This window comes from Uloborus diversus, chromosome 9 (assembly GCF_026930045.1).
Source record: "Uloborus diversus isolate 005 chromosome 9, Udiv.v.3.1, whole genome shotgun sequence".
In the NCBI taxonomy this organism is placed as follows: domain Eukaryota; kingdom Metazoa; phylum Arthropoda; class Arachnida; order Araneae; family Uloboridae; genus Uloborus; species Uloborus diversus.
The window spans coordinates 154,969,078-154,993,935 of record NC_072739.1 but is presented as its reverse complement, the minus strand read 5'-3'; the positions used below and the strand labels follow the sequence as shown (position 1 = coordinate 154,993,935).

At 32.0% G+C, this 24,858-nt stretch overlaps 1 protein-coding gene across 1 annotated transcript in view; it reads right to left on the bottom strand.

The window, feature by feature from the left end:
• The window catches only part of LOC129230570 (C-Maf-inducing protein-like), a 305,729-nt gene that overhangs the window by 136,063 nt on the left and 144,808 nt on the right, over positions 1 to 24,858 (bottom strand). The window contains exons 4-5 of the mRNA XM_054864975.1: positions 13,917 to 13,988; positions 2,416 to 2,505 (exon numbers count right to left, since the gene is read on the bottom strand). Coding sequence (XP_054720950.1) covers positions 2,416 to 2,505; positions 13,917 to 13,988 — 162 coding nt within the window. The remainder of the gene's footprint in view (positions 1 to 2,415; positions 2,506 to 13,916; positions 13,989 to 24,858) is intronic.

Sequence of the window (24,858 nt, the reverse complement as noted above, 5' to 3'; positions counted from 1 at the left end):
CGTGCGCCTGCACACACAACTATACGCACGTAACCGTCCAGGAGGAGAGGCAGGCTTGGGGGAACTAGGGGAGCCGTTTCTAGAAATTAACTCCAATAAGTAGGGTTCAGTCGTGATTGCGAAAAACATAATTTGGATTCAAAGTTTCAGAATTCAAATTAATTTAATTCTTATATATATATATATATATATATATATATATATATATATATATATATTTTTTTTTTTTTTTGGTATCAGTTTTTGCAAGATTTTCATACAGCGCCACTTGTTGCCAGAAACGATAACCAAATGTGCAAATTGGTAGAATAAAATTTCCTTGGTTCCAAAGCGCAGAGCAGCAAACGGTACATTTCTATCTCGAGCCGTTTTTCTTTTATTGATTTTTAAAATCCATCAGTCATTTTTGGGGCACCCCTGTGACACAACATTGTCACCATTGCTGTCATGCTCACTATTTTTTGCTCTTGTGTGTTGAGGTTTTCTTCTCTATCTCTACTAATAATAAAGCTGAAAGTCTGTCTGGATCTCTGTGACGCGCATAGCGCCTAGACCGTTCGGCCAATTTTCATGAAATTTGGTACAAAGTTAGTTTGTAGCATGGGGGTGTGCACCTTGAAGCGATTTTTCGAAAATTCGATGTGGTTCTTTTTCTATTCCAATTTTAAGAACAAAATTATCATAAGATGGACGGGTAAATTACGAAATTATCATGACGTGGAACCGTAACGTTGGAATAGCGAATGAACATGGCCAATTGGCGAGAAATTAACCATCCGTTATTTGTAAATATACAGGCGAACCAAATGACCTTTTGATTTACTACTACGGGCAAAGCCGTGCGGATGCCGCTAGTTCACTAATAAAGGGCATTACTGCATCGTTGAAATGACTATTTGTGCTGCCCTCCCTCTCCCCGTTTTGTGCTCTTCTTACCTCAATTCGAATAGGATTCAGCAATGAAAACAGTATTTGTTATTATTTTAACATTCTACGATAGTAATCCGCCTACACATACTCTACAAATAAGTAATATAAATATAATGGCATATTCATGGAAAAATTTCCCCGACTGCTAATGATAAGAAATAGGATCTACCAGATAAACCTGTTTACTCACACATCAGTCGAGAAATATGTCCCATAAATTGTAGAATAAAGTCCTAAAGCATTTGGAATACTACTTCCTATAACGAATTCAACGTTTCATCTCTACATAGTATAAAATGAAGTCTCCAAAAAGCGTCTGTGTGCTTGAACTCGTAAAACTCGAGAACTACCCGGCCGGTTTTGCTGAAATTTTCACAGTTTGTTCCTTTTAGTCCTGAGAAGGTTTGCAGACCAGTTCGACAATTTGATACATAGTTCTTTTTTTATTCCAATGTTTTTTATTCCAATTTAGGCCCAATTTTCATATAAATTCCCGAATATGGGGGGGGGGGGGGTGAAAAATTACTCTCAAATAGTAATATCATGTATCGTTGGGAAGGGAAGAATTTTCCGCGTTCTACGCAATTCGTTCCAATGCTCTAACTTAATTGCGGCGGGAGTTTTTTACGTTTTTAGCTCGAATTACTTTAGGCTTAGCTGAAATTTAGGCACTACTTTCTTCATTAAATCCATCAATAAAAAGTGAAGGAATTGTCCCAGTTTTCTTTTTGACAGCATTGGAAACAGCTGCTTTTTTTTACTCCAGATCTAACTCGACCTAAGGTCGAAAGTTTAACCCTCTATCTCTATTAGAAAAAAAGTTACAAGCGAATTAAATGAAGTTCAAAAATCTGTTCTCTATACAAGTTTTTAACCATTTTATTTTCCGTTTCCACGGTAACGCTTTTTGAATCCATTGTTTATTTTCATCTTTCTCATTTTCAATTCTTAAACTTATTTTTTTTTTGTTTCCATGGTTACGCCTTTTAAATCCATCTTTCTCATTTTATTTTAATTTCTTAAAAGTATTTTAGTATACGTCGTCATTGTTTGGCGAGAAAATTTTGCATGATGGTTTTTTTTTTTTTTCATTTAATCCTGGTGTTTGAAGATACTTCACTTGACACAGTTTTTTTTTTTTTTTTTTTTTTAAGGTAGACCGGGCAAAGCCGGGCAACGCAGCTAGTCGTATAATAAAGTCCTAAAGCATTTGGAATACTACTTCCTATATTCAACGTTTCGAGGAACTAAAAGTCTTTCATAGACACTCAATGACCTCTCCCCGTCTAAAACTGGAGAAAAATGACGTAACTTTTAGCTATAGTTGGTCTCGAATTATAATATCAGTTTAAATACAAACTTTCCTGAGGGAAAAAACAGCTTTCTAACAAAATTAAGATCTTCGGCAATTAAAAAAAAATAAGAAGAATTGTGAGAATCCTGTGTAACGTTGAAGTTAAGAAAAAGATAAGAAAAAAATCTTACTTCTTGTAATATTTCGGAGATGATTTCTAAAGGAGAATTATAAATGCAGTCATCTTGTAGGGATGTAGTGAGGGTCATCTCTACTAGGCCCTGAAAGAAAAATTAGAACAATGTGTAAGAATAAATACGTCAAAACTATTTTGATAAAAATTCCAATCACTAACCAAGTCCACGGGAAAATCCATGGATATCAGAACAAATAAATAAATAAATAAATAAAATAGACTGAGTTACCTATGGTTTATGAGCAACTGCTAAATTAATCAAGAATGCAAACTATCATATCAACACAAAGTAAACTACTGTTCATTTTCTTTTTAATGTCTTCCTTAAAAAGGACAGTTATAAACTGTTTACAAATCGTCTAAAGAAATTCATTAGAAAACGATCAATAATAATAAAAATAATATTTGTGATGACAGCAGAAAGATCGCTTAATAATTTTCGTTTTAACGTGAGAAAATAGGAGTTAACAATACTACATATGAACACAAAAAATTAACCTTAGTTTTTAAACGCTTTGACCCCCCCCCCTTCCGAAAAAACACCGACATTTATATTATGTTTGATAAAAACAAGGAATACTAATTTGTATCGTGTAATACTTCTTTTAAAACCCCTAATTTTTAAACCCTCGTCCCTTCTTTTGTGAAAAAAAAAATAAATAAATCAAGTATAATAAAAACATTAATTTGAATTTTGACATCTTGAATTCAAATTATGTTTTCGCAATCTCGAGTGTGCGTATGTAGGCGTGTGTGTTTGTGTGTGGGGGTATGTGTGTTTTTGTGTAGGGGGTATGTGTATGTGTGTGTAGGCATGTGTGTTTGTGTCTGTGTGCTGGCATAAGTGTGTGGATAGTTGTGTATATGAATGTGTGTGTGGGGGGGGGGTATGTGTATGTGTGTGTAGGCATATGTGTTTGTGTCTGTGTGCAGGCATGGATGTGTGGGTAGTTGTGTGTACGTGTTTGTGTATCTTGGTGTAAGTGTGTGTATGTGTATGTGTGTGTGTGTCTGTGTGTGTGTGTAGTTGTGTATGTATGCGCGTGTGTGTAGGACATGGATGCAACCTGGAGACGGCTTTCGCTATAGGAGCAGCATCGTGAGGACCCGGTCGACGGTGATTCTGAAGAGGGTGGCGGAAGGAAAATAAAATCAAAGGACATCAAAACAGTCAAATGAGAACAATAAGCAATCGTGATTGCTCAAAAATAAAATGAAGCGTTTTTAAATGTTTAATTTAAAAATTAAGTTGTGTGAATAGTGTCAGTGTAACACTTTAGGGTGTAACGCTAGAGTAAAATTAACAAATTTAAGTGTTAAAAAAATAACTTAATCTAAATTATACTTCCCACGCAAACGAATTTAAGCTCCAGGCAAAACTAACTCGATAAATTGTTTTTTTATGCAATAGTACTCACTGAAAATTTTAAATATTAACCTTAACCTCAACTATTTAATGCAAAACATACGAGCAGCTATTTCGATTTTATGTAACTGTAATTGAGAGAAAAGTGTTTTTAAAAATTCAGGATAAAAATATAGTATTTTTTAAAAGCTTTTTCCTTCCATTTATGCAGCTTTATAAATACAAAATTATGCTCTTACCAGAAAAGTAAACATTTATTGATTCAAAGAGATTTTATGTGCTAAATAAATAAAAGTAACGAAATAAATAATTTCCAAGCTTCCAGCGTTTCCCTTTCAAGAAAAGTAAGCCACGTCATGAAAACTTTTCATTTTTAATTGCACTTAAAAATGAAAATATCTAGACAGCCATTCAAGGCTTTTCAGTACGAATAACTTTTCCATTAAAAAGTATGTCACATTTTAACGAGTTTTAGTAGTTTAATTTCTTCTAAGAATTCAAAACATTATTTTTATAAACTTGTGTTTCAACAGAAAAACGAAAAAAATTGACCATTTTATTTATTTCAAGTTCTGTAATTTAATTAAACGAATATTTTTTGTCAGGGCCGTAGCCAGACTTTTTTTCAGGGAGGGTTTTACCAAATAAATTTCCGTGAAATCTAAATGATCAGTTAAATTTTATTTCATTTGATTTTTGTTTCAATAGGTTATTTAAATGAGGGGGTTCCTCTTTAAGGGCATTAACATCATCAAATCTAAAAAAATGACCTATATATTAAACTAGTGGTACCCGCACGGCTTCGCCCGTAATAGAAAAATTAAAAGGTCGTTTGGTTCGCCTGTATTTACAAATAATGTATGGTGAATTTTCTCGCCAATTGGCTTGTGCCCATGTTACGGTTCCACGTTATGATAATTTCGTAATTTACTCTTAAATTTTATGATATTTTTGTTCTTAAAATTGAAATAGAAAAAGAACCACATCGAATTTTCGAAAAATTGCTTCGAGGTGCACACCCCCATGCTACAAACTAACCCTGTGCCAAATTTCATGAAAATTGGCCGAACGGTCTAGGCGCTATGCGCGTCACAGAGATCCAAACATCCATACAGAGAGACTTTCAGGTTTGTTATTTAAAAAGAAAAGAAAAGAAGAAAGATAAAGAAGTAAAGAAAAAAAAGATAAAGAAAGAAAATTTTCAGAACAAATTATTTCCCATTTTATTAAATTTCTGTGAAAAATGGGCTTAAAATTGGAATAGAAAAAGAACAAAATCGAATTTTCGAAAAATCGCTTCGAGGTGCACACCCCCATGCTACAAACTAACCCTGTGCCAAATTTCATGAAAATCGGCCGAACGGTCTAGGCGCTATGCGCGTCACAGAGATCCAAACATCCATACAGAGAGACTTTCAGGTTTGTTATTTAAAAAGAAAAGAAAAGAAGAAAGATAAAGAAGTAAAGAAAAGAAAGATAAAGAAAGAAAATTTTCAGAACAAATTATTTCCCATTTTATTAAATTTCTGTGAAAAATGGGCTTAAAATTGGAATAGAAAAAGAACAAAATCGAATTTTCGAAAAATCGCTTCGAGGTGCACACTCCCATGCTACAAAACTAACTTTGTGCCAAATTTCATGAAAATCGGCCGAACGGTCTAGGCGCTATGCGCGTCACAGACATCCGGACATCTAGACATCCAGACATTGAGCTTTATTATTAGTAAAGATAAAGGAAAGAAATCTGATGTGTATACTACATAACTTAACCCAGTGGCGTCGCTTCGGGGGTACGGTCCGCCCGGGTGTCACCCGGCTGGCGGGTGACGCCCAAAGTGGAATTGCAGGTTTTTGAGAAATATGAAGCTAAAATACATTTTTGAGACTACGAATTTGAAAATTTTCCAGGGGAAAACCCCCCGGACCCCCCATTTTCCCTCCCCACATCATGGAGTGAATACTATAGGGGAAGATTGCCGTCTATGAACCCGTCCCATGACTAGACCGCAAAGATATTTCCCGTACCAGAGTTTGCCGCGTAATCAGTTTTAGTTCTTCCCTTTGTCTGAAAACAGTCTACTGTAGAGTCGTCAAGTAGCTAAAATTATTTCATCACATTGTTAATCGGTCAGAAAAGATTTCTAGCATTATCTTACTTATTATTGAGATTTTCATTTAGCTATAACATGCTTTGAATATCACTGATCAATTAAACGTGAACATTGATTTAAAAGAGTGCCTTTTCAAGTAAAATTCCCCATACATCATGTTTCATAATAATTCGTTACAGCAGTAACACCTATAAGAATATTCAAAATGACGTAGTTGCTATCATTGAACCGTTGGAGGTTTTCGCGAATGGACCACCTGGCAAAGTGGTTCATTCATGAGAAATCTAACATATTGTAGCAACTTCAGATCAGTTTACCTTTTAAAATTGCTCAATTGTTTTAAAATAAATACGATAATAAAAAAAATAATCTCAGTAATTTATAAAATTCTTATATTTTATTATAATTTCAAGTCAAATTTTTTTATAAAACTGATTAAAAAATTCAAAAATAATAATAGTTTCAAATACTTTTGCTATATCAGAAAAATGCAAAAATTAGTAAAACATGGTCAGTGGACAAGTGAGAGCATGTAACGTGCTACAGTAGCATACAGAATTAGTGTCATTGACCGTAACGAAGTCTGCCAAAGTCCTGAAAGCAAATTTAATGGAAGATAAAAACGGTTTGTTGTTACCTTAGTCACTTGTTACAAAATTAGAAGATAAACCCTCCGAAATAGGAATATGATTAGTGAATCATATTTTGAAACTAGAAAAGACGTTTTTAGATTTACTTCCGAAAAATTGGGGGAATTGGCATTTCAAGAGGCTGAGAAAAATAACATGTCCCGCAGATTTATTAAGACAAAAAGTCTGTTAGTACTATTATCTGGTAGTTTAAGACTTATCTTCTGGTTTCAGTATTAAAATGGTCAATACGTTCTCTGACATTTTAGAGAGCAAGTACAATCTTGCGTCGAACGATAAGTTCAAAAATCGATTTAACAAAATTATCAACTGTTCAAAAGAGGTTAAAAAGATATTAGCTAAGAACAGTGTTGCAAAGGTTGGGAAAATATCAAGTGGTGAACGAGGTGTGATGACAACAGCTGTGGGTTGTGCGAGTGCTGGGGTTTTTTTTATGTTCTTCTTATTCAAAAATAAAACATTTTAGAACATAAATCTATTTTTCTATAACATATTGTTATTTTTAGTGATTATTGATCACCTGTTATAAATATTTGTAAGTTACGCATTAATTTTTTAGTTTGAGAATGTGGTGCATCGATGGAAACTGGATGGTTCATCCATAGCAACCGGTTGCCATGAATGCACCACATGAAAAAAAAAAAAAAAAAACTATTTTTAAATGTTCATTCTTTATTGTGTATATTTATCATGAAAGTGAATATTATTTTTCAAAGAGAAATATACTGAGAAATTGTTCCTATAATTAACGTGAAATTTGAGCTGGATTTCCTTTCTAAAAATCGAAAACAGTTATGTGGTTCATTGACGGCAACCTTCCCTACGCAGGGCGAGATTCATATTGTCAATACTTAGACCTAATAGCGACTTCTTACAAAAAAAACAAAAAAAAACTAAAACCCATTATCTTTCCTAGTGTTTGAGATACGCGTTTGAAATATTCAAAGGGCCATCAATTTCATACACATTCTTATCTTTTTAACCCATCGACGGCCTGCACATTTGCGTCTAGGGCAAATTATATGGGAAAGGTTCAGTTTTTATTTGTCTTTTGCACAGTAGCCCACTTAAAATTTCGTGAAAACATAAATGCAGTTGTTTCTGAAAACTGTATGTATTTCATGTTTGCATAGAATACGTAACCTTTTTTTTTTTTTTTTTTTTTTTGCATTTGTAGGGGGTGGAATAACATCACAAATCATCGCCCCGGATGTTACCCATGCTAGGTACGCCACTGCTTAACCCCTGTTAAATATTCGATGTATTTTTAACAACTAAAAGAATAATAGATGCATGTACTCATATATGGAAATTCGAAGTGATACAACTTATTAAATTCATATTTTTGGCAGTTATAAGATATGTTATAACGCCAGAGTAATATCGAGTTTAGCAAATTCACATTAAAAGAATTGTGATGCATTTGCTAGCGTCAGGCATTCAAAATGCGAAGGAAAACGCAGTATTATTTCGTGCGAAAGGATATTCGCAATAACTACACTAGAAATGAATACTGCAGATAAAACACATATTTTAGAATTCTTTAATAATACTGATTTCATTTTTCAAGTGAAATTAAAAAATAAATAAACAAATAAAAAATAAAATAGTAATACTAATTTTATCAGCAGAAAAGGTTACAAAGAATTTTTTTTTTTTTCCGAATAATTTTTAAAAATCTCGGTAGGAGTTTGAACACTCACTCGGTGGGTTTGAAACCCACCTCTTAAAATACGGCCCTGTTTTTCAGATATCTCTATAAATAAAACAGAGACTATATATATATATATATATATATATATATATATATATATATATATATATATATATTTCGAATACCAAAAAAGTACCGAGCAGTTCAAATTTAATTTTAGAACCCAAAAATTGCGTTTTTCTATAGTATGAGAGCGAAACAATGCTCGCCAAAATTAGAATAAAAATAATACATATAGAAACTCCTGATTTTTTTCTGCATCAGATAAAAAATTTTTCCAATGTTCCAAGTTAATTAGAACATGAATTATAGCTGTTTTCAGCTAATTTCACGCTAAAATGTAGGTAAGCCTTCAATTACAAACCCATTGTTCAACGATCCTTTTATTTAAATTTTTAGCGTGAAGAAAATCATTAAGAAGAAAGAAGAAATCATTGAGATGCTGCCATTTTTGTTCTCGAACATGAACAAATAAAATTCTGGCTTTTGTTTTGAGGCTTTTCCTGTAACGGGTGATTTAAAATTTTTCCTTTTTGGTTATTTTTCCGCAATTTGTAGGGGAATTTTATAGATGTTTTTTGTTCAATCCTCATTGTTGAGCACGCGTCATTAGACATAATTTTTATTTTCGAGGCAGACCGTGTAAAGTCGGGCGACGCAGCTAGTTTAAAATAATTTAATCGTAGAAAAGCATCGTAATAGTTTCCCTCTCAAATTTCAACATTGATTCGTCTATGTTAGCTAATGATAGCTTGCAAAAGACATCCAGTCAATTTGATAGCTAATTAAACAATATTTAGAAATATTTCCAACGATTAATAGTCTTCGTTTATTAGAATGAAGATAGGACGTTCTCTTGGGCACACGAGGATTTAAAGCTGGAATCTTTTCTATGAATCAAACATTTTTAAAAACAAGCCTTCGTTAATTAGAATGAAGCTATAATGCTCTTTTGTGCAAATGAGGATTTAAACTGACTCCTTTCCTTGAATTAAACATTTTTCAAAAAGTAATCCTCAATAACAATTTAAAATGTTTACGCTGCACTACTTGAAGGAATTTTCTTGTTTTCAGTACTTCATAAAACATTAACTATTTTTTGTTTTTTGCTTCATTACTTATAGTTTTCGAAAATTAGTTTTAAATTCATAGTATCTTTAAGTTATGATTATTAAAATACTAGGTTCTGACAGCTTTTACATTTATAGGAAAAAAACCTTTAAACGAAAATTATGATAAAAAATACTCTTGCTGGAATGATAACTGTATTGAGCAAACATCTGTTTCGAAACCACTTGAGAGCGTCATAATGTGAAATCATCATATAGCCAGTGATCGAGTAACGCTCTTGACGTCATCAACAATGAAACTCGCGCTATGGCATGATAATTTGATTATATGCTTTGGTAATGTTTAACATGGAGGGAAAGGATTTATTGTGAAAAGGCTGAACTGGATCTGGTCACTTAATTGTTTTACTGGTAAGACGGTCAATTCAGGGGAATAAAGAAACGAAAAAGTGGTCAACAATGAACGCTAACTACTGGAGTTTAGGGTTAATCCTCTGGAGTTAGGGTAAAAATTTCAACTATCAAAATATCACCTATCGATTGTTTCGTTCAGATGTAGAAGCAATTTTCAGCCGTCATACCTTGAGGGGCGATTTTCTAGTATCTAAATAAAGAGGCATAAGTAATAATGGCGATGGATGCATTAATTATGTGCCCTCGTGTCCCCGTTACCGAAATATGAGGTTTATCGACGTTTTAAGAAAAGTCGCCAAATGTAGCGAACTTCGGGGAGTGATGGGAGACATCTTTCACATGCTTTGCAGATAAATATCCTGCCACATGTAGATGGCGAAATCGCCTTCTCGGGTGAAATCTTAAATATCTCGCTTATATCTCTTATATATTCTAAAAATTTCGGCTTTTAGACCTTTTACAGTCAACTCTCGATAACTCGAAGCTTAAAACTCGAATATTCCTTTATCTCAAAGTTTTCATTCGGTCCCAAGTTGTCTCTATGCCTCGACTGTACTCGCTTTAAGTCGAAGTTTTTTGCGAAAGTTTCTTTTTAATTTTACACATAAAAATGAAACCAAAATAAGAAAAAAAAAGCTTTCTATTTTCACTTTAACACATCGCTTATCAGTTTGTATGAAGGGAATAATTTATTTACAATAATGCTCCTTGATGCTCACAGTGCTGCAGGATTGCGTGAAAAATATCCAATTGGGCTACTTTTTGCCGAGGCTAGCAGCCTAAAATCTCATTGCGTGCAAATTTCTGAGAGTTTAATCTTTGTTGATGTGGACTGGATGGAAATGAAAGATTACTTGAATATTTTTACGGATCCGGTGCGACTTCCAACTTTCTTGAAATGACGACACAGTTCTTGATAAAAACACAGGAGCTTTATTTACACTATGTGCAGGAAAGATCGTCAACAACTGCTAAATTAATCATCAGCAATTAAGCAAATATCAATCGACACCGTAAACTCAACGATTACACACGTATTTACATCCAAATACGAAAAATAACACAGCGAAATGCCTCGCAATAAACAGAGCTAATACACTCTCAGTACAACTTCTCAATCGAGACTGGTGAAAAGTGACATGGCGGCTAATCAAGACCAATTAAAAAGTGATTTGACTGCACAATATTGAGAAAAATGTAGCTACATGTGATCGTTGTTCTATGGAGCGATTAGGCAAACTTTTCGTGGAGAGTCTCCCACTGCCTGTACAGATTCTGATAAAGCTATTGATGAGCTCAAAGCAGTCAAAAATAACTTCTTTATTCGAAGCATCGTAACAAAACTAATTCCCTCCGAAGCTATTTTTTTTTTGTATTACTAATAATTAACTTTATCCAAACAATAGATATTATAAGTTAAATAACTACCTTTGAGCTAAAAAGTAAAATCTTTACTAATAATAAAGCTCAAAGTCTCTCTGTCTGGAGGATGTTTGTAGGATGTCTGGATCTCTTTGACGCGCATAGCGCCTAGACCGTTCGGCCGATTTTCATGAAATTTGGCACAAAGTTAGTTTGTAGCATGGGGGTGTGCACCTCGAAGCGATTTTTCGAAAATTCGATGTGGTTCTTTTTCTATTCCAATTTTAAGAACAAAATTATCGTGAGATGGACGAGTAAATTGCGTAATTATCATAACGTGGAACCGTAACATGGGCACAAGCCAATTGGCGAGATACGAAATTATCATAACGTGGAACCGTAACATGGGTACAAGCCAATTGGCGAGAAAATTCACCATACATTATTTGTAAATATACAGGCGGAGCAAAAGACCTTTTAATTTTCTACTAAGGGCAAAGCCGTGCGGGTACCACTAGTAAGAAATAACAACGTCAAAAAGCAGAAACTGCAGATTACTGCAGACACGTGTTTCATAAAATTAAGGAAATCGTTAAATCAAGGAGCATAGGCATTCAATGCAGTCAAATCCGGACCAATGAAATGCATTCTTAAATTGAGGAAACCGTTAAATCGGGTATCGTTATAAATCGAAGAAATACTGTAGTTACTATTATTTTTCGTTGTTTTTGGTAACGATTAAAAAGCGGATTACGGGTGTTGTTCAATTTACTCGTTTTTTATAATCTATTTTCGTCATTAAAATATACAACTTTGTCGTTAATATGCCTAGTTCATACCAGCGTTGGGCATTAATCAATTATTTTTTCAATTGCCTTGTTAATTGATTAAAAAAGTAATTGCAATTAAATCAATTGCAATTAAACTATTAATTGCACTTTGCAATTAATTTAATTGGATTAATGTACTTTAATCGTTTCTCACAATTAAAATAATTGCAATTAATTTTTTAAATTGTCTTATGAAACAATTAAAACTAACAATTAACTTTGTGTCAATAGGTACAGCGCAGGGTAAAGAGTCATAAGTATTATTCAATATTGTATTTTCATTCAGTGCTGATTGCTTGCTCGCCGCGTGAACTAGTCTCGTCTAGGCTAGCTTTTTCTTCGTTCTGTTACAATTTTTTTTTTAATCATGTACATAATTAAGATACATTTCTGAAATTTCTCTCAGATGTTATTTAGACTTTTATTAGTAAAAAAAAATAATTTTAAAAACTATAAAAAAAGTTTTTAGTTGAAATAAATTAGAATGTAAGAATTTTTAATTGAAATATACCTTTTCTGAGGAAATTTCGCTGGAACCATAAGATTTTTTGAGAAAAGTCATATGCTGCAGTAAATAATTGATTGCTCATAATAAAGTTACTGTTGAGCATTGATCTTTTATTAGTTGCTAACATGTGTATTTAAATAGATAATAATATGGTATCCGTCCAGCGTCCAAGTACCAGGTAGACCTGCGCCTGTACAGTATATTATACAAAACCAGTAATTTTTTAAGAGTTAGTTTGAATTAAAACTCACAAAACAATTGACAATTGTTAATTGTAGCAAACTACAACTAACAATTAATTAATTGTTAACTGTAGTAAACTACAATTAGCAATTAGTTAATCGTTAATTGCAATTTTCCACAATTACAATTGATCAATTGTTAGTTGTTATGGTTACAAATTAATCAATTATTAATCTTTAATTGTACATGCAATTAAAATTTGCGCAACTCTGGTACATACGTGAAATGAGCTTTCTGCCTTCAATTTTGAATTCACCATCTTAAAAATACTCTACAAACATTAAAACTTCGGAGGCAGCCGTTTTCATCAAAAAGTCATTTTGTCAAACATCATCAAAAAAATAAATAAATAAAAAAATAAATAAATCTTTTATGTACTACTAGTGGTACCCGCACGGCTTTGCCCGTAATAGAAAAATTAAAAGGTCTTTTGGTTCGACTGTATATTTACAAACAATGTATGGTGAATTTTCTCGCCAATTGGTTTTTGCATATGTTACGGTTCCACGTAATGATAATTTCGTAACTTACTTGTCCATCTTATGAGAATTTTGTTCTTAAAATTGGAATAGAAAAAGAACCAACATTCGAAAAATCGCTTCGAGGTGCACATCCCCATGCTACAAACTAACTTTGTGCCGAATTTCATGAAAATCGGCTGAACGGTCTAGACGCTATGCGCGTCACAGAGATCCGGACAAAGATCTTAACAGACAGAGATCCTGACAGACAGAGGGACTTTCAGCTTTATTGTTAGTAAAGAAAAGATAAAGATTCTCCGGAAAATTTACTTTGATGTCTAAAACATTTGCAAAGAATAAATTCACATCCAAAAGAAAGAAAACTTTTCTTTTTCTGTCTGTCGTACTTGGGTTTATTTAAACTTACTAATTCAAATCTAAATTTTCAAAAACACTATATTTATATATTTTGAAATAAAAATGGCCGAATGCAGGAAAGGGCTATTACATCAGGCTTCATACAAATTTGAAATCTAATATTCAACATACAAATTTTTTGCATGTTGACAATTCCTACAAATTTTCTTCTCTTCGGTGTATAAACGGAATTTTGCGAAACTTATTTTTACTAAACCTAAGGAAACTTAAAACCAAACCAATTTAGCTTACCCAAACAACAAGCTCAAAATAAAAATCATGAACTTACATATACCACTAAAATCTTTAAAAATCTCAAATATTTCCAGTCAAATAACAAAATTGCTTACCTTAAGCTCTTTAATGAAGACGTCTGGCCGTCTAGTGTTCGTTAAAAGCTTCCGGTACTTCAGCATGTTTTTCTAAAATCAGAAGATTATATTTCGTTAGTAAGGCAAACGAATAAAGCCCTACGTTAAGAAAGGTATATAGGTATAAGTATATGCATATTATATCGTCGGCAGAGTTCAGTGGACTCCCGCTACAACGCGATTTGACTTACGCGAAAGGGCTATAACGCGAATTTTTCTCGAGTAACGAATTTTAGAGCTAACACGAATTCCTCGTCGACAACACGATTTTTTTTTTTTGAAGGAAGTATCGGCTTTGTTATTGGATAATAAATATTGATTTCGTGAAACGTTATTACATCTCTTTAGCATCACTGACAGCGAAAGTTTAGTGCATCAACCACTCAGCATCTTCCTTTCTTTTTTTTTTCATTCTAATTATTAAAGTTGATGAAATATAATGACACTTTAGTGGTCTGTTTCATTCACAGTTTGAAGATGGGAAGAAAAAGGAAGTTTCAGTCAAAAAGAAAAAAGATTGAAATTCTCGACATGCTTGAACAACTACAAAACGTCGACGATAGCACGACTTCCATACGTACAATTAAAACTCAAAACAAAAAGATATCCGTTAAAGTTCAGAACTTAGTTTCAATATTGAAGCTTGCAGAGTTGTGTCTAAGCAAAGCAAATATGTATTATAAAAATGGAAGCTGCTCTTGTACTGTGGATTAAAGAGATCAGGAAGAGAGGCTGTTGCATAAATGGAAACGTTATAAAAGAAAATGCGAAGCAAACGTATTTAACAATGTATTAAAAAAGAATAACGATCTGATGATGGTGCATAAATCATCACCATCTTTATTTATCAACTCATAAATATTTTTATTGTATCTACTGTACAGTACTATTACAGTGCAGCTTTTATTATTACTACATAATGTGCGTGCCGTGTTGTGTTATTTCATGTCTTTCTCTCCGATCATTCATTTTGTGCATTTTAAAGTATTTTATGTTAAATGAAACAGCTAAGTTAATTTTTTTTAAAACAGTGTAAGTTCAGCTTTTTAGGGAAAAAAACTGCAATGTATAGTTGCAAAATGCTTTAAAACAGTTTAAGGGATTTTAACAGTGTCTAAAAAAAAAGTTGGTATGTTCCTACAAAAATTGTACACGTACATTTTTCTACAACGCGAAACTTCGACTTACGCAAGGAGTCTCGGAACGCATCTTTGTAACGCATTCGTGTAAGTCAGGACTCGACTGTACTACAAGTAGGTAAATACCAGTTTGAAAAAAAAATGCTCCACTAATATTTAAAAGTATAGTTCTAAATAAGACATAAATACTTCTAACTAAATAAAATTTAGCCCCCTCACTTTCAGAAGTAAAGGGCCCCTGCTCCCTCACTTTTCAAAGCTTAAAATTAACGATTAATTGAAAAAAAATTTCAGGGTGGACTGATGTTACGTAAATAAAAACTGAAAATTCCAAACAAATGGGCTTTTCTCGTGTTTATTTCATAAGAATGGAACTTCGAATTGGAAGGAGGAGTCTACGGCGGCCATTTCTCCTGGTTTTTGAGGTGATATTTTACATTTTGAGAGGTCATTTATTTATTTATTTATTTAAAACCCACCAATCACCACCGTACCAACCCCGGTGAGGGTTTAACCGGATGTGGTGACTGGGGGGAACATAACAGATCACGAGCGACACTCGCTGGAACAATTTTGATAATTACAAAAACCAATAACAATAATAAGATAACAAACAATAAGAAGAACTAAGTAAAAAGAACTAATATACAAGTGAAGAAGCTAAATACACTGTTAAAAATTTTCCGGAAAATTTACGGTAATTGTTACTGGCATCCATGTTGCCAGTAACTATTACCGTAAAAATCAAATGTTACTGTAAAATTTTACGGTTTCCTCGGTAGGCCACAGCAACCAGTTGGCGCTGGGATCGCTTATTTCTCCGGTATAAATTACCGTAAAAATCAGCGATGCGTCGGCGATGCAATTTTACAGTAACAATTACCAGAATATCTTCCTGAATTTTTAACAGTGTAAGACTGGGATGGCTGGTAAATACAACGTAAACAAGCAGTTTTGAAAGTTTTTAGGCTGGATATTTAAAGTCATCTGCTTGAGAAATGAGAAGCGACATTATTTTATGGATATTCTTGGGTGTTACTGGATGAGAAAGAATGTGTGAAATATTTTTGGAGAAAGAAAAGTTGGAATTGTAAGTGCAATGGAAAGAGCTGGTTAGAGGATAGTTGAATATGTAATGTTCAGGAGTTCCAGGTTGACTGCATACACATAATGGTGAGCTAATTAACTTAAATCTGTGTAGATACGATGGAAATGGTCTATGTGCACTTAGAAATTGTACTTCTAGAGGCCATTTAATGGGTAAAGTCAAAATCTAATAATATGGCTCGATTTTGTTTAAAAAAGAAAGAAAGAACGAAAGAAAAAGCAGCTCAAGGGTCGCTACCCTACCCCATCCCTTTCGCATCTGCTTTGACCCACCACTTTTTTGGTGCATTAGCCGACTATATACTGTTTGCAGAGTAATACAAGTTGACAACCGCAAATTTGAAAAAAAAAAAACTTTAAATAATGTTCAAAATTTTTTTTGAAATTAGACATAAACATTCCTAATTAAATAAAATTTAGGAATGGTTAGTTTTGTAACATTTGAATCAAATCTGCACACCCCCAAAATCATTTCTAAAAAAAATAATAAAAAAAAAATTAAAAAAAAAAATTGAATTTTGACATCTTGAATTCAAATTATGTTTTTCGCAATCACGAGTGTGTGTATGTACGCGTGTGTGTTTGTGTCTGTGTGTGTGGGGGGGGGGGTATGTGTATGTGTGTGTAGGCATATGTGTTTGTGTCTGTGTGCAGGCATGAATGTGTGGGTAATAATAATAAAGTAAAATACTATGCGATAAAATGACTAAGTTAAATACTAATCAAAAAATAATTAATAGAGTTGATTAAATAAAATGTGATAAATTAAATGAAACTCTTGAAAAGCATATAAAGTGATGAAATGTAACTTGAGTGCGAAATTTGCTTACTGGAAAAAATTAAATAAGTTGATTTTTTAAAATTCGTGAAAATTTGTTAATGATAAGTGTTAATTACTACTAAGAGTAAATTGATTGCAAGTTTTTAAATTAAATTAGTTGGATGAAAATTGTAGACCTGATAATGTTTCGAAACATTTGTGGGTTCGATTCCTGTCACTAATTGTGAAAAATTTCTAAGTTTAAAAATATCGGGGAAAAAAAAACAATAAAGTAAAAACAAGCAAGAAAATGATTAAGTTAAATACTAAGCGATAAAATGACGATAATTAAATATTAATCAAAAAATAATTAAATAAAATGTGATAAATTCAATAAAACTCTTGAAAAGCATATGAAGGGATAAAATGTAACTTGAGCGCGAACTTTGCTTACATGAAAAAATTATTTAAGATGATTTTTAAAATCTATGAAAATTTCTTACTGATAAGTGTTTATTAATGCTAAGAATAAATTGATTCCAAGTTTTGAAATGAATTTCAGTAGAAGTTATTTTTCGGTGAGTCTATTTTTAAAATTTGCTGACATGAAGTTTTGATACTCGACTTATAATTTTAACATTTCTTGGCTTCTTCATTGATGTTTAAAATTTTTATGTGATGTGTTTTATTTTACCGTAGGTAAAAATAATTAAATAAAACTGAAATTTATAAATTGTAATGAAAATTCTGTTAATGAAATTAGTTGGTTGTAAAGTAATATTTTGGAAAAGCTGTAATGAATGATAAATAGTAAAACGCAGTAAGTAAAATAGTAAAGTATGGTAAATTAAAATAAAATATTATTGGGAAAATGAAATAGTCAAAGTGAATCTACTTCGTGAAAATTTTGTTTTATTCTAACAAGAGTGCTTGTATGAAAAAAAAAAAATAAAGTAAAATACTATGCGATGAAATGACTGAGTTAAATACTAATCAAAAAAGAATTATTAGAGTTGATTAAATAAAATGTGATAAATAAAATGAAACTCTTGAAAAGCATATAAAGTGATGAAATGTAACTTGAGTGCGAAATTTGCTTGCATGAAAAAATTAAATAAGTTGATTTTTTTTAAATCGTGAAAATTTGTTAATGATAAGTGTTAGTTACTACTAAGAGTAAATTGATTGCAAGTTTTTAAATTAAATTAGTTGGATGAAAATTGTAGACCTAATAATGTTTCGAAAAATTTGAGGGTTCGATTCCTGTTACTAATTGTGAAAAATTTCTAAGTTTAAAAATATCGGGGAAAAAAAACGATAAAGTAAAAACAAGCGAGAAAATGATCAAACTCTAAAATATACTAAAAAAAATCGAAATCATGAAAAAAATAATCTAAGTCTGAAATGCTTGAAATTAGTTAAAGACTAAAAAGTAAGAAAATAGTTAAAGACTGAAAATAATTGAAAAACGGTAAAATAGTGAAAAAAAAATAATCAAAGTGCTAAATGACAGGAAAAAACGATAAAGTTCAAAATGTATGAAAGAACATTTAAGTTAATTATTTCTTCGAAAATTTAACAAGTAAGAAAAAATATTTTGTTGTATGAAAGTAAAAAATAAAAAAAAATTTGATTTCATTTTTATTCGTAAAAAAAAAATACGAGTAAGAAAAAAAAATAGTTAAGAAAATTATTTCTTCGAAATTTTAACAAGTTAGAAAAAATATTTTGTTGTATGAAAGTTAAAAAAAAAAAAATTAGTTAAGAAAATTATTTCTTCGAAATTTTTACAAGTTAGAAAAATTATTTTGTAAATTTGACAAAGAAAAAAAAATATTTAAGAAAATTTAACAAGTTAGAAAAAATATTTTGTTGTATAAAAGTAAAAAAAGAAAAAAACATATTAAAACAATTCCGTGAAAATTTGTTAATGATAAGTGTTAATTAATGCTAAGAATAAATTGGTTGCAAATTTTGAAATTCATGCAAAGAATCAATGTTGTAAAAAAAAAAGGTAAAGTTTGAAATGCATGAAAAAGAAAATCAAAGTTTAAAATATATTTCAAGTCCACAAAGCATTGAAATAAATCAAAAATCTCGAATGGGTTGTATTTAAATAAATCTTAACTTAAGTGAAAAACTGTGTTATTATGAAAAATAATAATAATGATGATAGTTTCAATTATGAGCAGAAATTTAGTTAATGATGTGTCTTGATTAGTACTAAAGAGTAAATTAATTGATGGTTTTAAAATTAATTAAATTGTAATATTCGTTGTCATGGTACAGATTCACATTAAGACTGAAAGAGTAATGGGAAATATAGCATAGTGGTTAGCATACGTTTTTGCTAACTCAAAGTTTGGGATATTCGATTCCCGAAACTCTGAAAAATAAAAATAATTAAATTCATGGAAATATTCTAAGTCCGGAAAAAAATATTCAAAGTCCTGATAGATAGCGCCACGAACGTTCTTAAAAGTAAAAATCGAAAAGTAAAAACATAGCAACAAGTGTTGCCATTCGAAAACTAAAAACTTTGGTGTTGCCATCGAAAAGTAAAAAACCTCCTAATCTTCTACAAAGTGTTGACATTCCCTAAAAGTAAAAAACGACAAAGTCCAAAAACGTGGGCGCGCGAAAACGCGGACGCGCGAAAACCCTCCGTTATCTTCTTCAAGTTCCAGGCGCAGGGGGTAGGTGAGAGGGGGAGTGAGAGGAGTTGGAGGCTGAGGAGGGGGATTGGGAGGGGGATCTGATCTCCTGATCCCCCTCCCGTCCTAGAATCCCCATTATCTCCCTACTCACACGATGAAAACGTTTTGCAATTACATACACACAGCTTTGTGTAATTTATTAATTTTTAGCATCTGTGTTCGAAAAACAAAAAGATAACACTATTTGAGACGGAACATAGTCATGAAATAACATCGGAGAAATGAAAAGAAACAAAGTTTTGCAAGAGTTAATTTAAAAAAATGCAGCCCGCCCCCCAATAGGGTAATTCTATTTATTTATTTATTTAAAGTACTTTTGATTATCTGACGATATTCTTCAAAAAATTACTTAAATGCTAGGAAACAACGACTATATAAACGGATCTTACTTAAAATGAAATATAATTCACTCCGTCTCGACACCTTTCTCCAAAACGATTCATTTTATTCAAAACTAAATTTCAAAATTTTCCTCAAATTTTAAAAATAATAACAATAACAATTCGCTTAAATATCGATTACATAAAACTGTTAAAGAACAAGAAGACATAAGAATGTGCCATGTCAGCTTGCAATCCACACAAACATTAAAACGAATAATAACAAAGACGATTGAGAAATAAACAACAGCATCATTTTGCAAGCGATAAATTTAAAAAAAAAATGCAGCAATCGAATAATTCTATTTATATATTTATTAATTCTTCTAAATTACTTTCAACTATCTGTTAATCATCTTCACAAAATATCACTAGAATGCTATAAAACAACGAAAAGATAGAAAAGGATCTTACCTTTAACAAAATGTATCTAACTGCGTCTCGAAACATTTCTCCAAAACGATTCATTTCATGAAAAATCAAATTTCTCAAGTTTAATAATAAAAACAATAACAATTTGCTTAGTTATCGTTAGATCAAATTTTTTCTGGAACAAGAAGACACGAGAATACGTCATGTCAGTTTGAAATGCACACAAACATTAAAACGAATAATACCTAAGACGACAGAGAGGTCATAATACGTCAGAGTATCCATGGGAGATATTTTTTCTTGTGTTTTTGAAGGATGGAATAATCGATTACACGCAAAGCAGAAATCACGAAAAACTTTTGTCTTAATGTACATAATGCAACCATTAAATGCCAATTCTACTAATAGTCATTCATTTTCTTATAAAAACCTTTCTAAATGCTAATGCGGATCGTTTCCGAAATTTTAAAAGTATTTTTTTCTGAAAGAGCATGCTTAAAAAACATAGGATTTGACCTTTTTTAAATAATTTGTCAAAGTTTACTATTTTTAAAAAAAATATTTAAATCGGTGCGATGACTCAATTTTATTTTTTACGCTTCTGTGCATGACATTACAAATGATGAACCACCATTCACTGTTGCCATTAGCGCAGAGCGCAACATTTAATTCGCTTCTGAAATATCATAACGAGGAAACGCGGTACGACACTCAGCGCGCCAGTGGAATACGCGCCTAAATTCATCATTTGGTGACGTCATAAAGACAACGCCTTGTTTGAAAAATCGGACATTTTAAAAAATTAATTTAAAAAAAAAACAGTAGGGGAAAAACAAGTATTGTCTGGGTCCATGTCATTTTTTTTTGCTTATTCTATCAACTTCAGTGACTAAAAGTAGTACTTTTGATTGAAGGAAACAACCCCATTGTAGTCATTATATCTAGCAAGTACTATTTCTTTGTCAGAAATAAAAATGGCCTAAATATAGTTTTACCCCCTATAGGTTTTACTCAATTTTATATATTTTTTAAAAAAGTAAAGAATAATTAACTATAGAAAATAGAAATTCGAAAAGAAAAAAAAAAACGTTTCAAAAAAATTGAAAAAAAAAAAGTGTTTCATAACCAGCATGTAAAAATCTTGAATTTGTCAAAAACAAATTCAGTTTTTTTCCCATATGTTTTTGCTTGTTATTACAATTTTATTACTACTAATTATTACTTCAAATATTAAGTTTTGTTTTTTTCCTTTCTTTCTTTTTTTTGGCTATTAGCAGTGGCGTAGCTACAGTGTTTGCCGCCCGGGCGATTCCTCAATTTGCCGCCCTTTCGTTGTGAAATAGCTAATACACAAAACTGTCAAGCGTGTTTAAATTAAAGCTAGAAATGTAATTGATGAGAAAATAAAACCTTATTATTCTCTACATACTTTCAAAAGAAAAAAAAAGGGGGGGGGGATAAGGGTACTTGGAAAAAATTGATAAATTTAAGTCAAAAACCGCAATTTTAGTTAACTTATTAAAAAGGTTTCATTGGAATTGAATAATAGGACATTTGAACTAAAATTCTTGATGCGTCAATTCCGTGCTTAACGAGCCATTAGCTGCGGGAGAAGAATTCCTTCTAATGAACGATAATGCTGGTCGGCATCAAGCTAGGATTGTCGATTCAAAGCACTACAATTTGTTTGGTCATCTCATTCGTCTGACTTAAATTCTATGGAGCAGATTCAAAATCACTCAAGCGGGCAAGTTGCAAGTTCAAATACTCAGGCACTCTCTTTGAATAAGCCGCAATAAAGACCTTAAAGACGAATAATTGCCCATATGTTTACCTGTGCTTGACAATTTTTCGATTTCCGATATGGAGATATGATGTCAAGACACAATGCAGTGCAATAATTTAGGGGCTTTGTTTAGTACATAAGTTACACATTTAACTAAAGTAAGTGCAAGTGAAATATACAGTCGGATCCCGCTACAACGCGATCCGACTTACGCGAAATGGCTATAACGCGAGTTTTTCATGAGTAATGAATTTTTTAGTGCGGACACAAATTACTCGCCTGCAACATGAAATTTTTCGGAAAAGCGCGGCGGAGAGTTAGAATGGGCTTCTTTGACACTAAATATTGGTTTTGTGAATGAACTTTCATCCCTTTAGCATCACTGAAAGCGGAAGTTCATCCACTATATTAATTTAAACAACGCTTTGCTTTAGTTAATACAAATAACCGCTCCGATTCTAAACTTTTTTTTTTTTTTTCATTTTACATATGAACGTTGATAAAATACATTCTGATCGCGCTGCATAAACCTTCTTTATTTTTCAAATTATAAATGTATTTACTATATTTATACTGTTAAGTACTATAATAATGCTGTAGTGTACTTACTGTAAGTACCATACTGCTTTATTTTAAGTTTCTCTCCCCCATTAATCATTGATTTTGTGCTAAATTACAGAATTTTATGCCAAATAATAACGTTTTTTCAAAAATGCAGAAAAAGTCGGTTCTTAGTAAAAGGCACTGCAATATATAGTTAATAAATGGTTTGAAACAATATGAGGGGTGTGTACAAAGGTCTGAAACAATTGGGTTATATATTGGGGCTTATAAAAAATTACTAAACATACCTTGTTCCGCAACGCGAAATTCCGACTTACGCGAGGTGTCTTGGAACGCATCCCTCGCGTAAGTCGGGACTCGACTGGTATAAGGCCACATTAGATCCACTGTTTCTCAACTTCAAACTGCACCATTCGTCAGAGTTCGTTGATACATGTCAGTTGATATATATCGTGATATAAGTATGATATATACCCAGAATTTAGTTTGAAAATATCATGATACTTGGTATGTTTGATATTTATTTTTCAAGCTAAGCTATTTGCAACAGTAAAATGATATTTATTAATCTTAAGAATATAATTCCTCTGCTGCTAAGAATTACAAGGATTAAAAATAACTTTTATTACACATCAATAAAATTATTAGTAATGTAAAAATTGTAAAATAAATTAAAAATGCCAAGTTAACAAGAAGTTCCGTCTAGAACTAAACGAGCCCACTTTCCCGTATACCCATATCTACTTTCTAGTATCTGATCAATAATCTCAAAAATAGTTAAAATCGCATATTGTTTCAAACATAGTTTTTTAAAATATTTTAAGCTGATTTCTAGGAATAAAATATGCCTTACTCATCTAAAAAATTAGATATGTAAAAATAAATAAATAAATAAATAAATAACGAGCAAATAAAATAGCAGCACCTTCTAAACAAATCAGTCAATACACTTTTTTCCATTAAAAAAAGTCTTAACCTGCTTTCAAAATTTAAAAAAATATATATAACTAAAATTAATAAGCTTATTAAAATAAACATTTACATCATATCAAAAAAAAAAATCGTTTGTTTCTCTCCTATTGCCAAATTTTTTTTTTAAATGTATTAATGTACTTTCCAAAAAAATAATAAAATAAAAACAATAAAATGTCAACTTAAAGAAATAATTTTCATTGTCAAAAAAAAAAAAAATCGTATGCGTATATCTTTATGTAAAAACATAAAGGACTTTGAGTTTATCCGCCGAAAACTGAATACCTAAATTAAAACTTTAGCGTGAAAATAAAAACAAGTCAGAATAACAATAACTATTTCACAGTTAAAACCGTTGCTGCGGAGTTGGAGTCAATCTCATTTTGGGGTAAGAGTCGGATTTGGAATCGATCATTTCCCTTCGAGTACGCAACTCAGCCAATGTTTGCGGAGTCGGAGTTGGACTTATTTTGAGATAAAGGAGTCAGAGTCGAATATCCAAGAATCGGAGTCACTAATTTTTCCTCCGTGTATAAATTTTTGCCAAAGCTACGAAATCAGAGTCGAAGTCGGGGAGTCGAAGTCCGACTAATTGTCCGGCACAGGAGTCGGAGCCAGGTTCCGTAAAATTCTCGGAGTCGGAGTCTGGAGTTTGTCGTCAAGAGCTATTTCCAACAAAATTTGTTTGAAGTAAATCCGCCTTCAAGTACGGAATCTACATTGACTTTCAGTTCCCCGTAGGAGCTAATGTTAAGGGATTTGAACTGCTCAAAATTGAACGGAAAATTGCTCAAATCAAAAAGATATTTTATATACATGTTTTTCATCAAAAGCTTTTTCCTACAAAGTTTGAAGGAAATTCGCCTCTAAGTTCGGAATCGTCTTGAATTCCCCCGTAGGCGCTAATGTTAAGTTTTTTTTTGAACTGTTCAAAATTGAACGAAAAATAGTTCAAATCAAAAAGTGAAACAAGGGATTGAGGTGTCCTCGCCGAGATCTTTCGAACAAAAAAGAAATTTGGCCGAATCCGACTATTCACTCAAAAGGTTTTTTTTTTTTGGGGGGGGGGGGGGGGGGTGGACAGATAGACTGACCGACAGATATTTTTCCCATCTCAATAACCT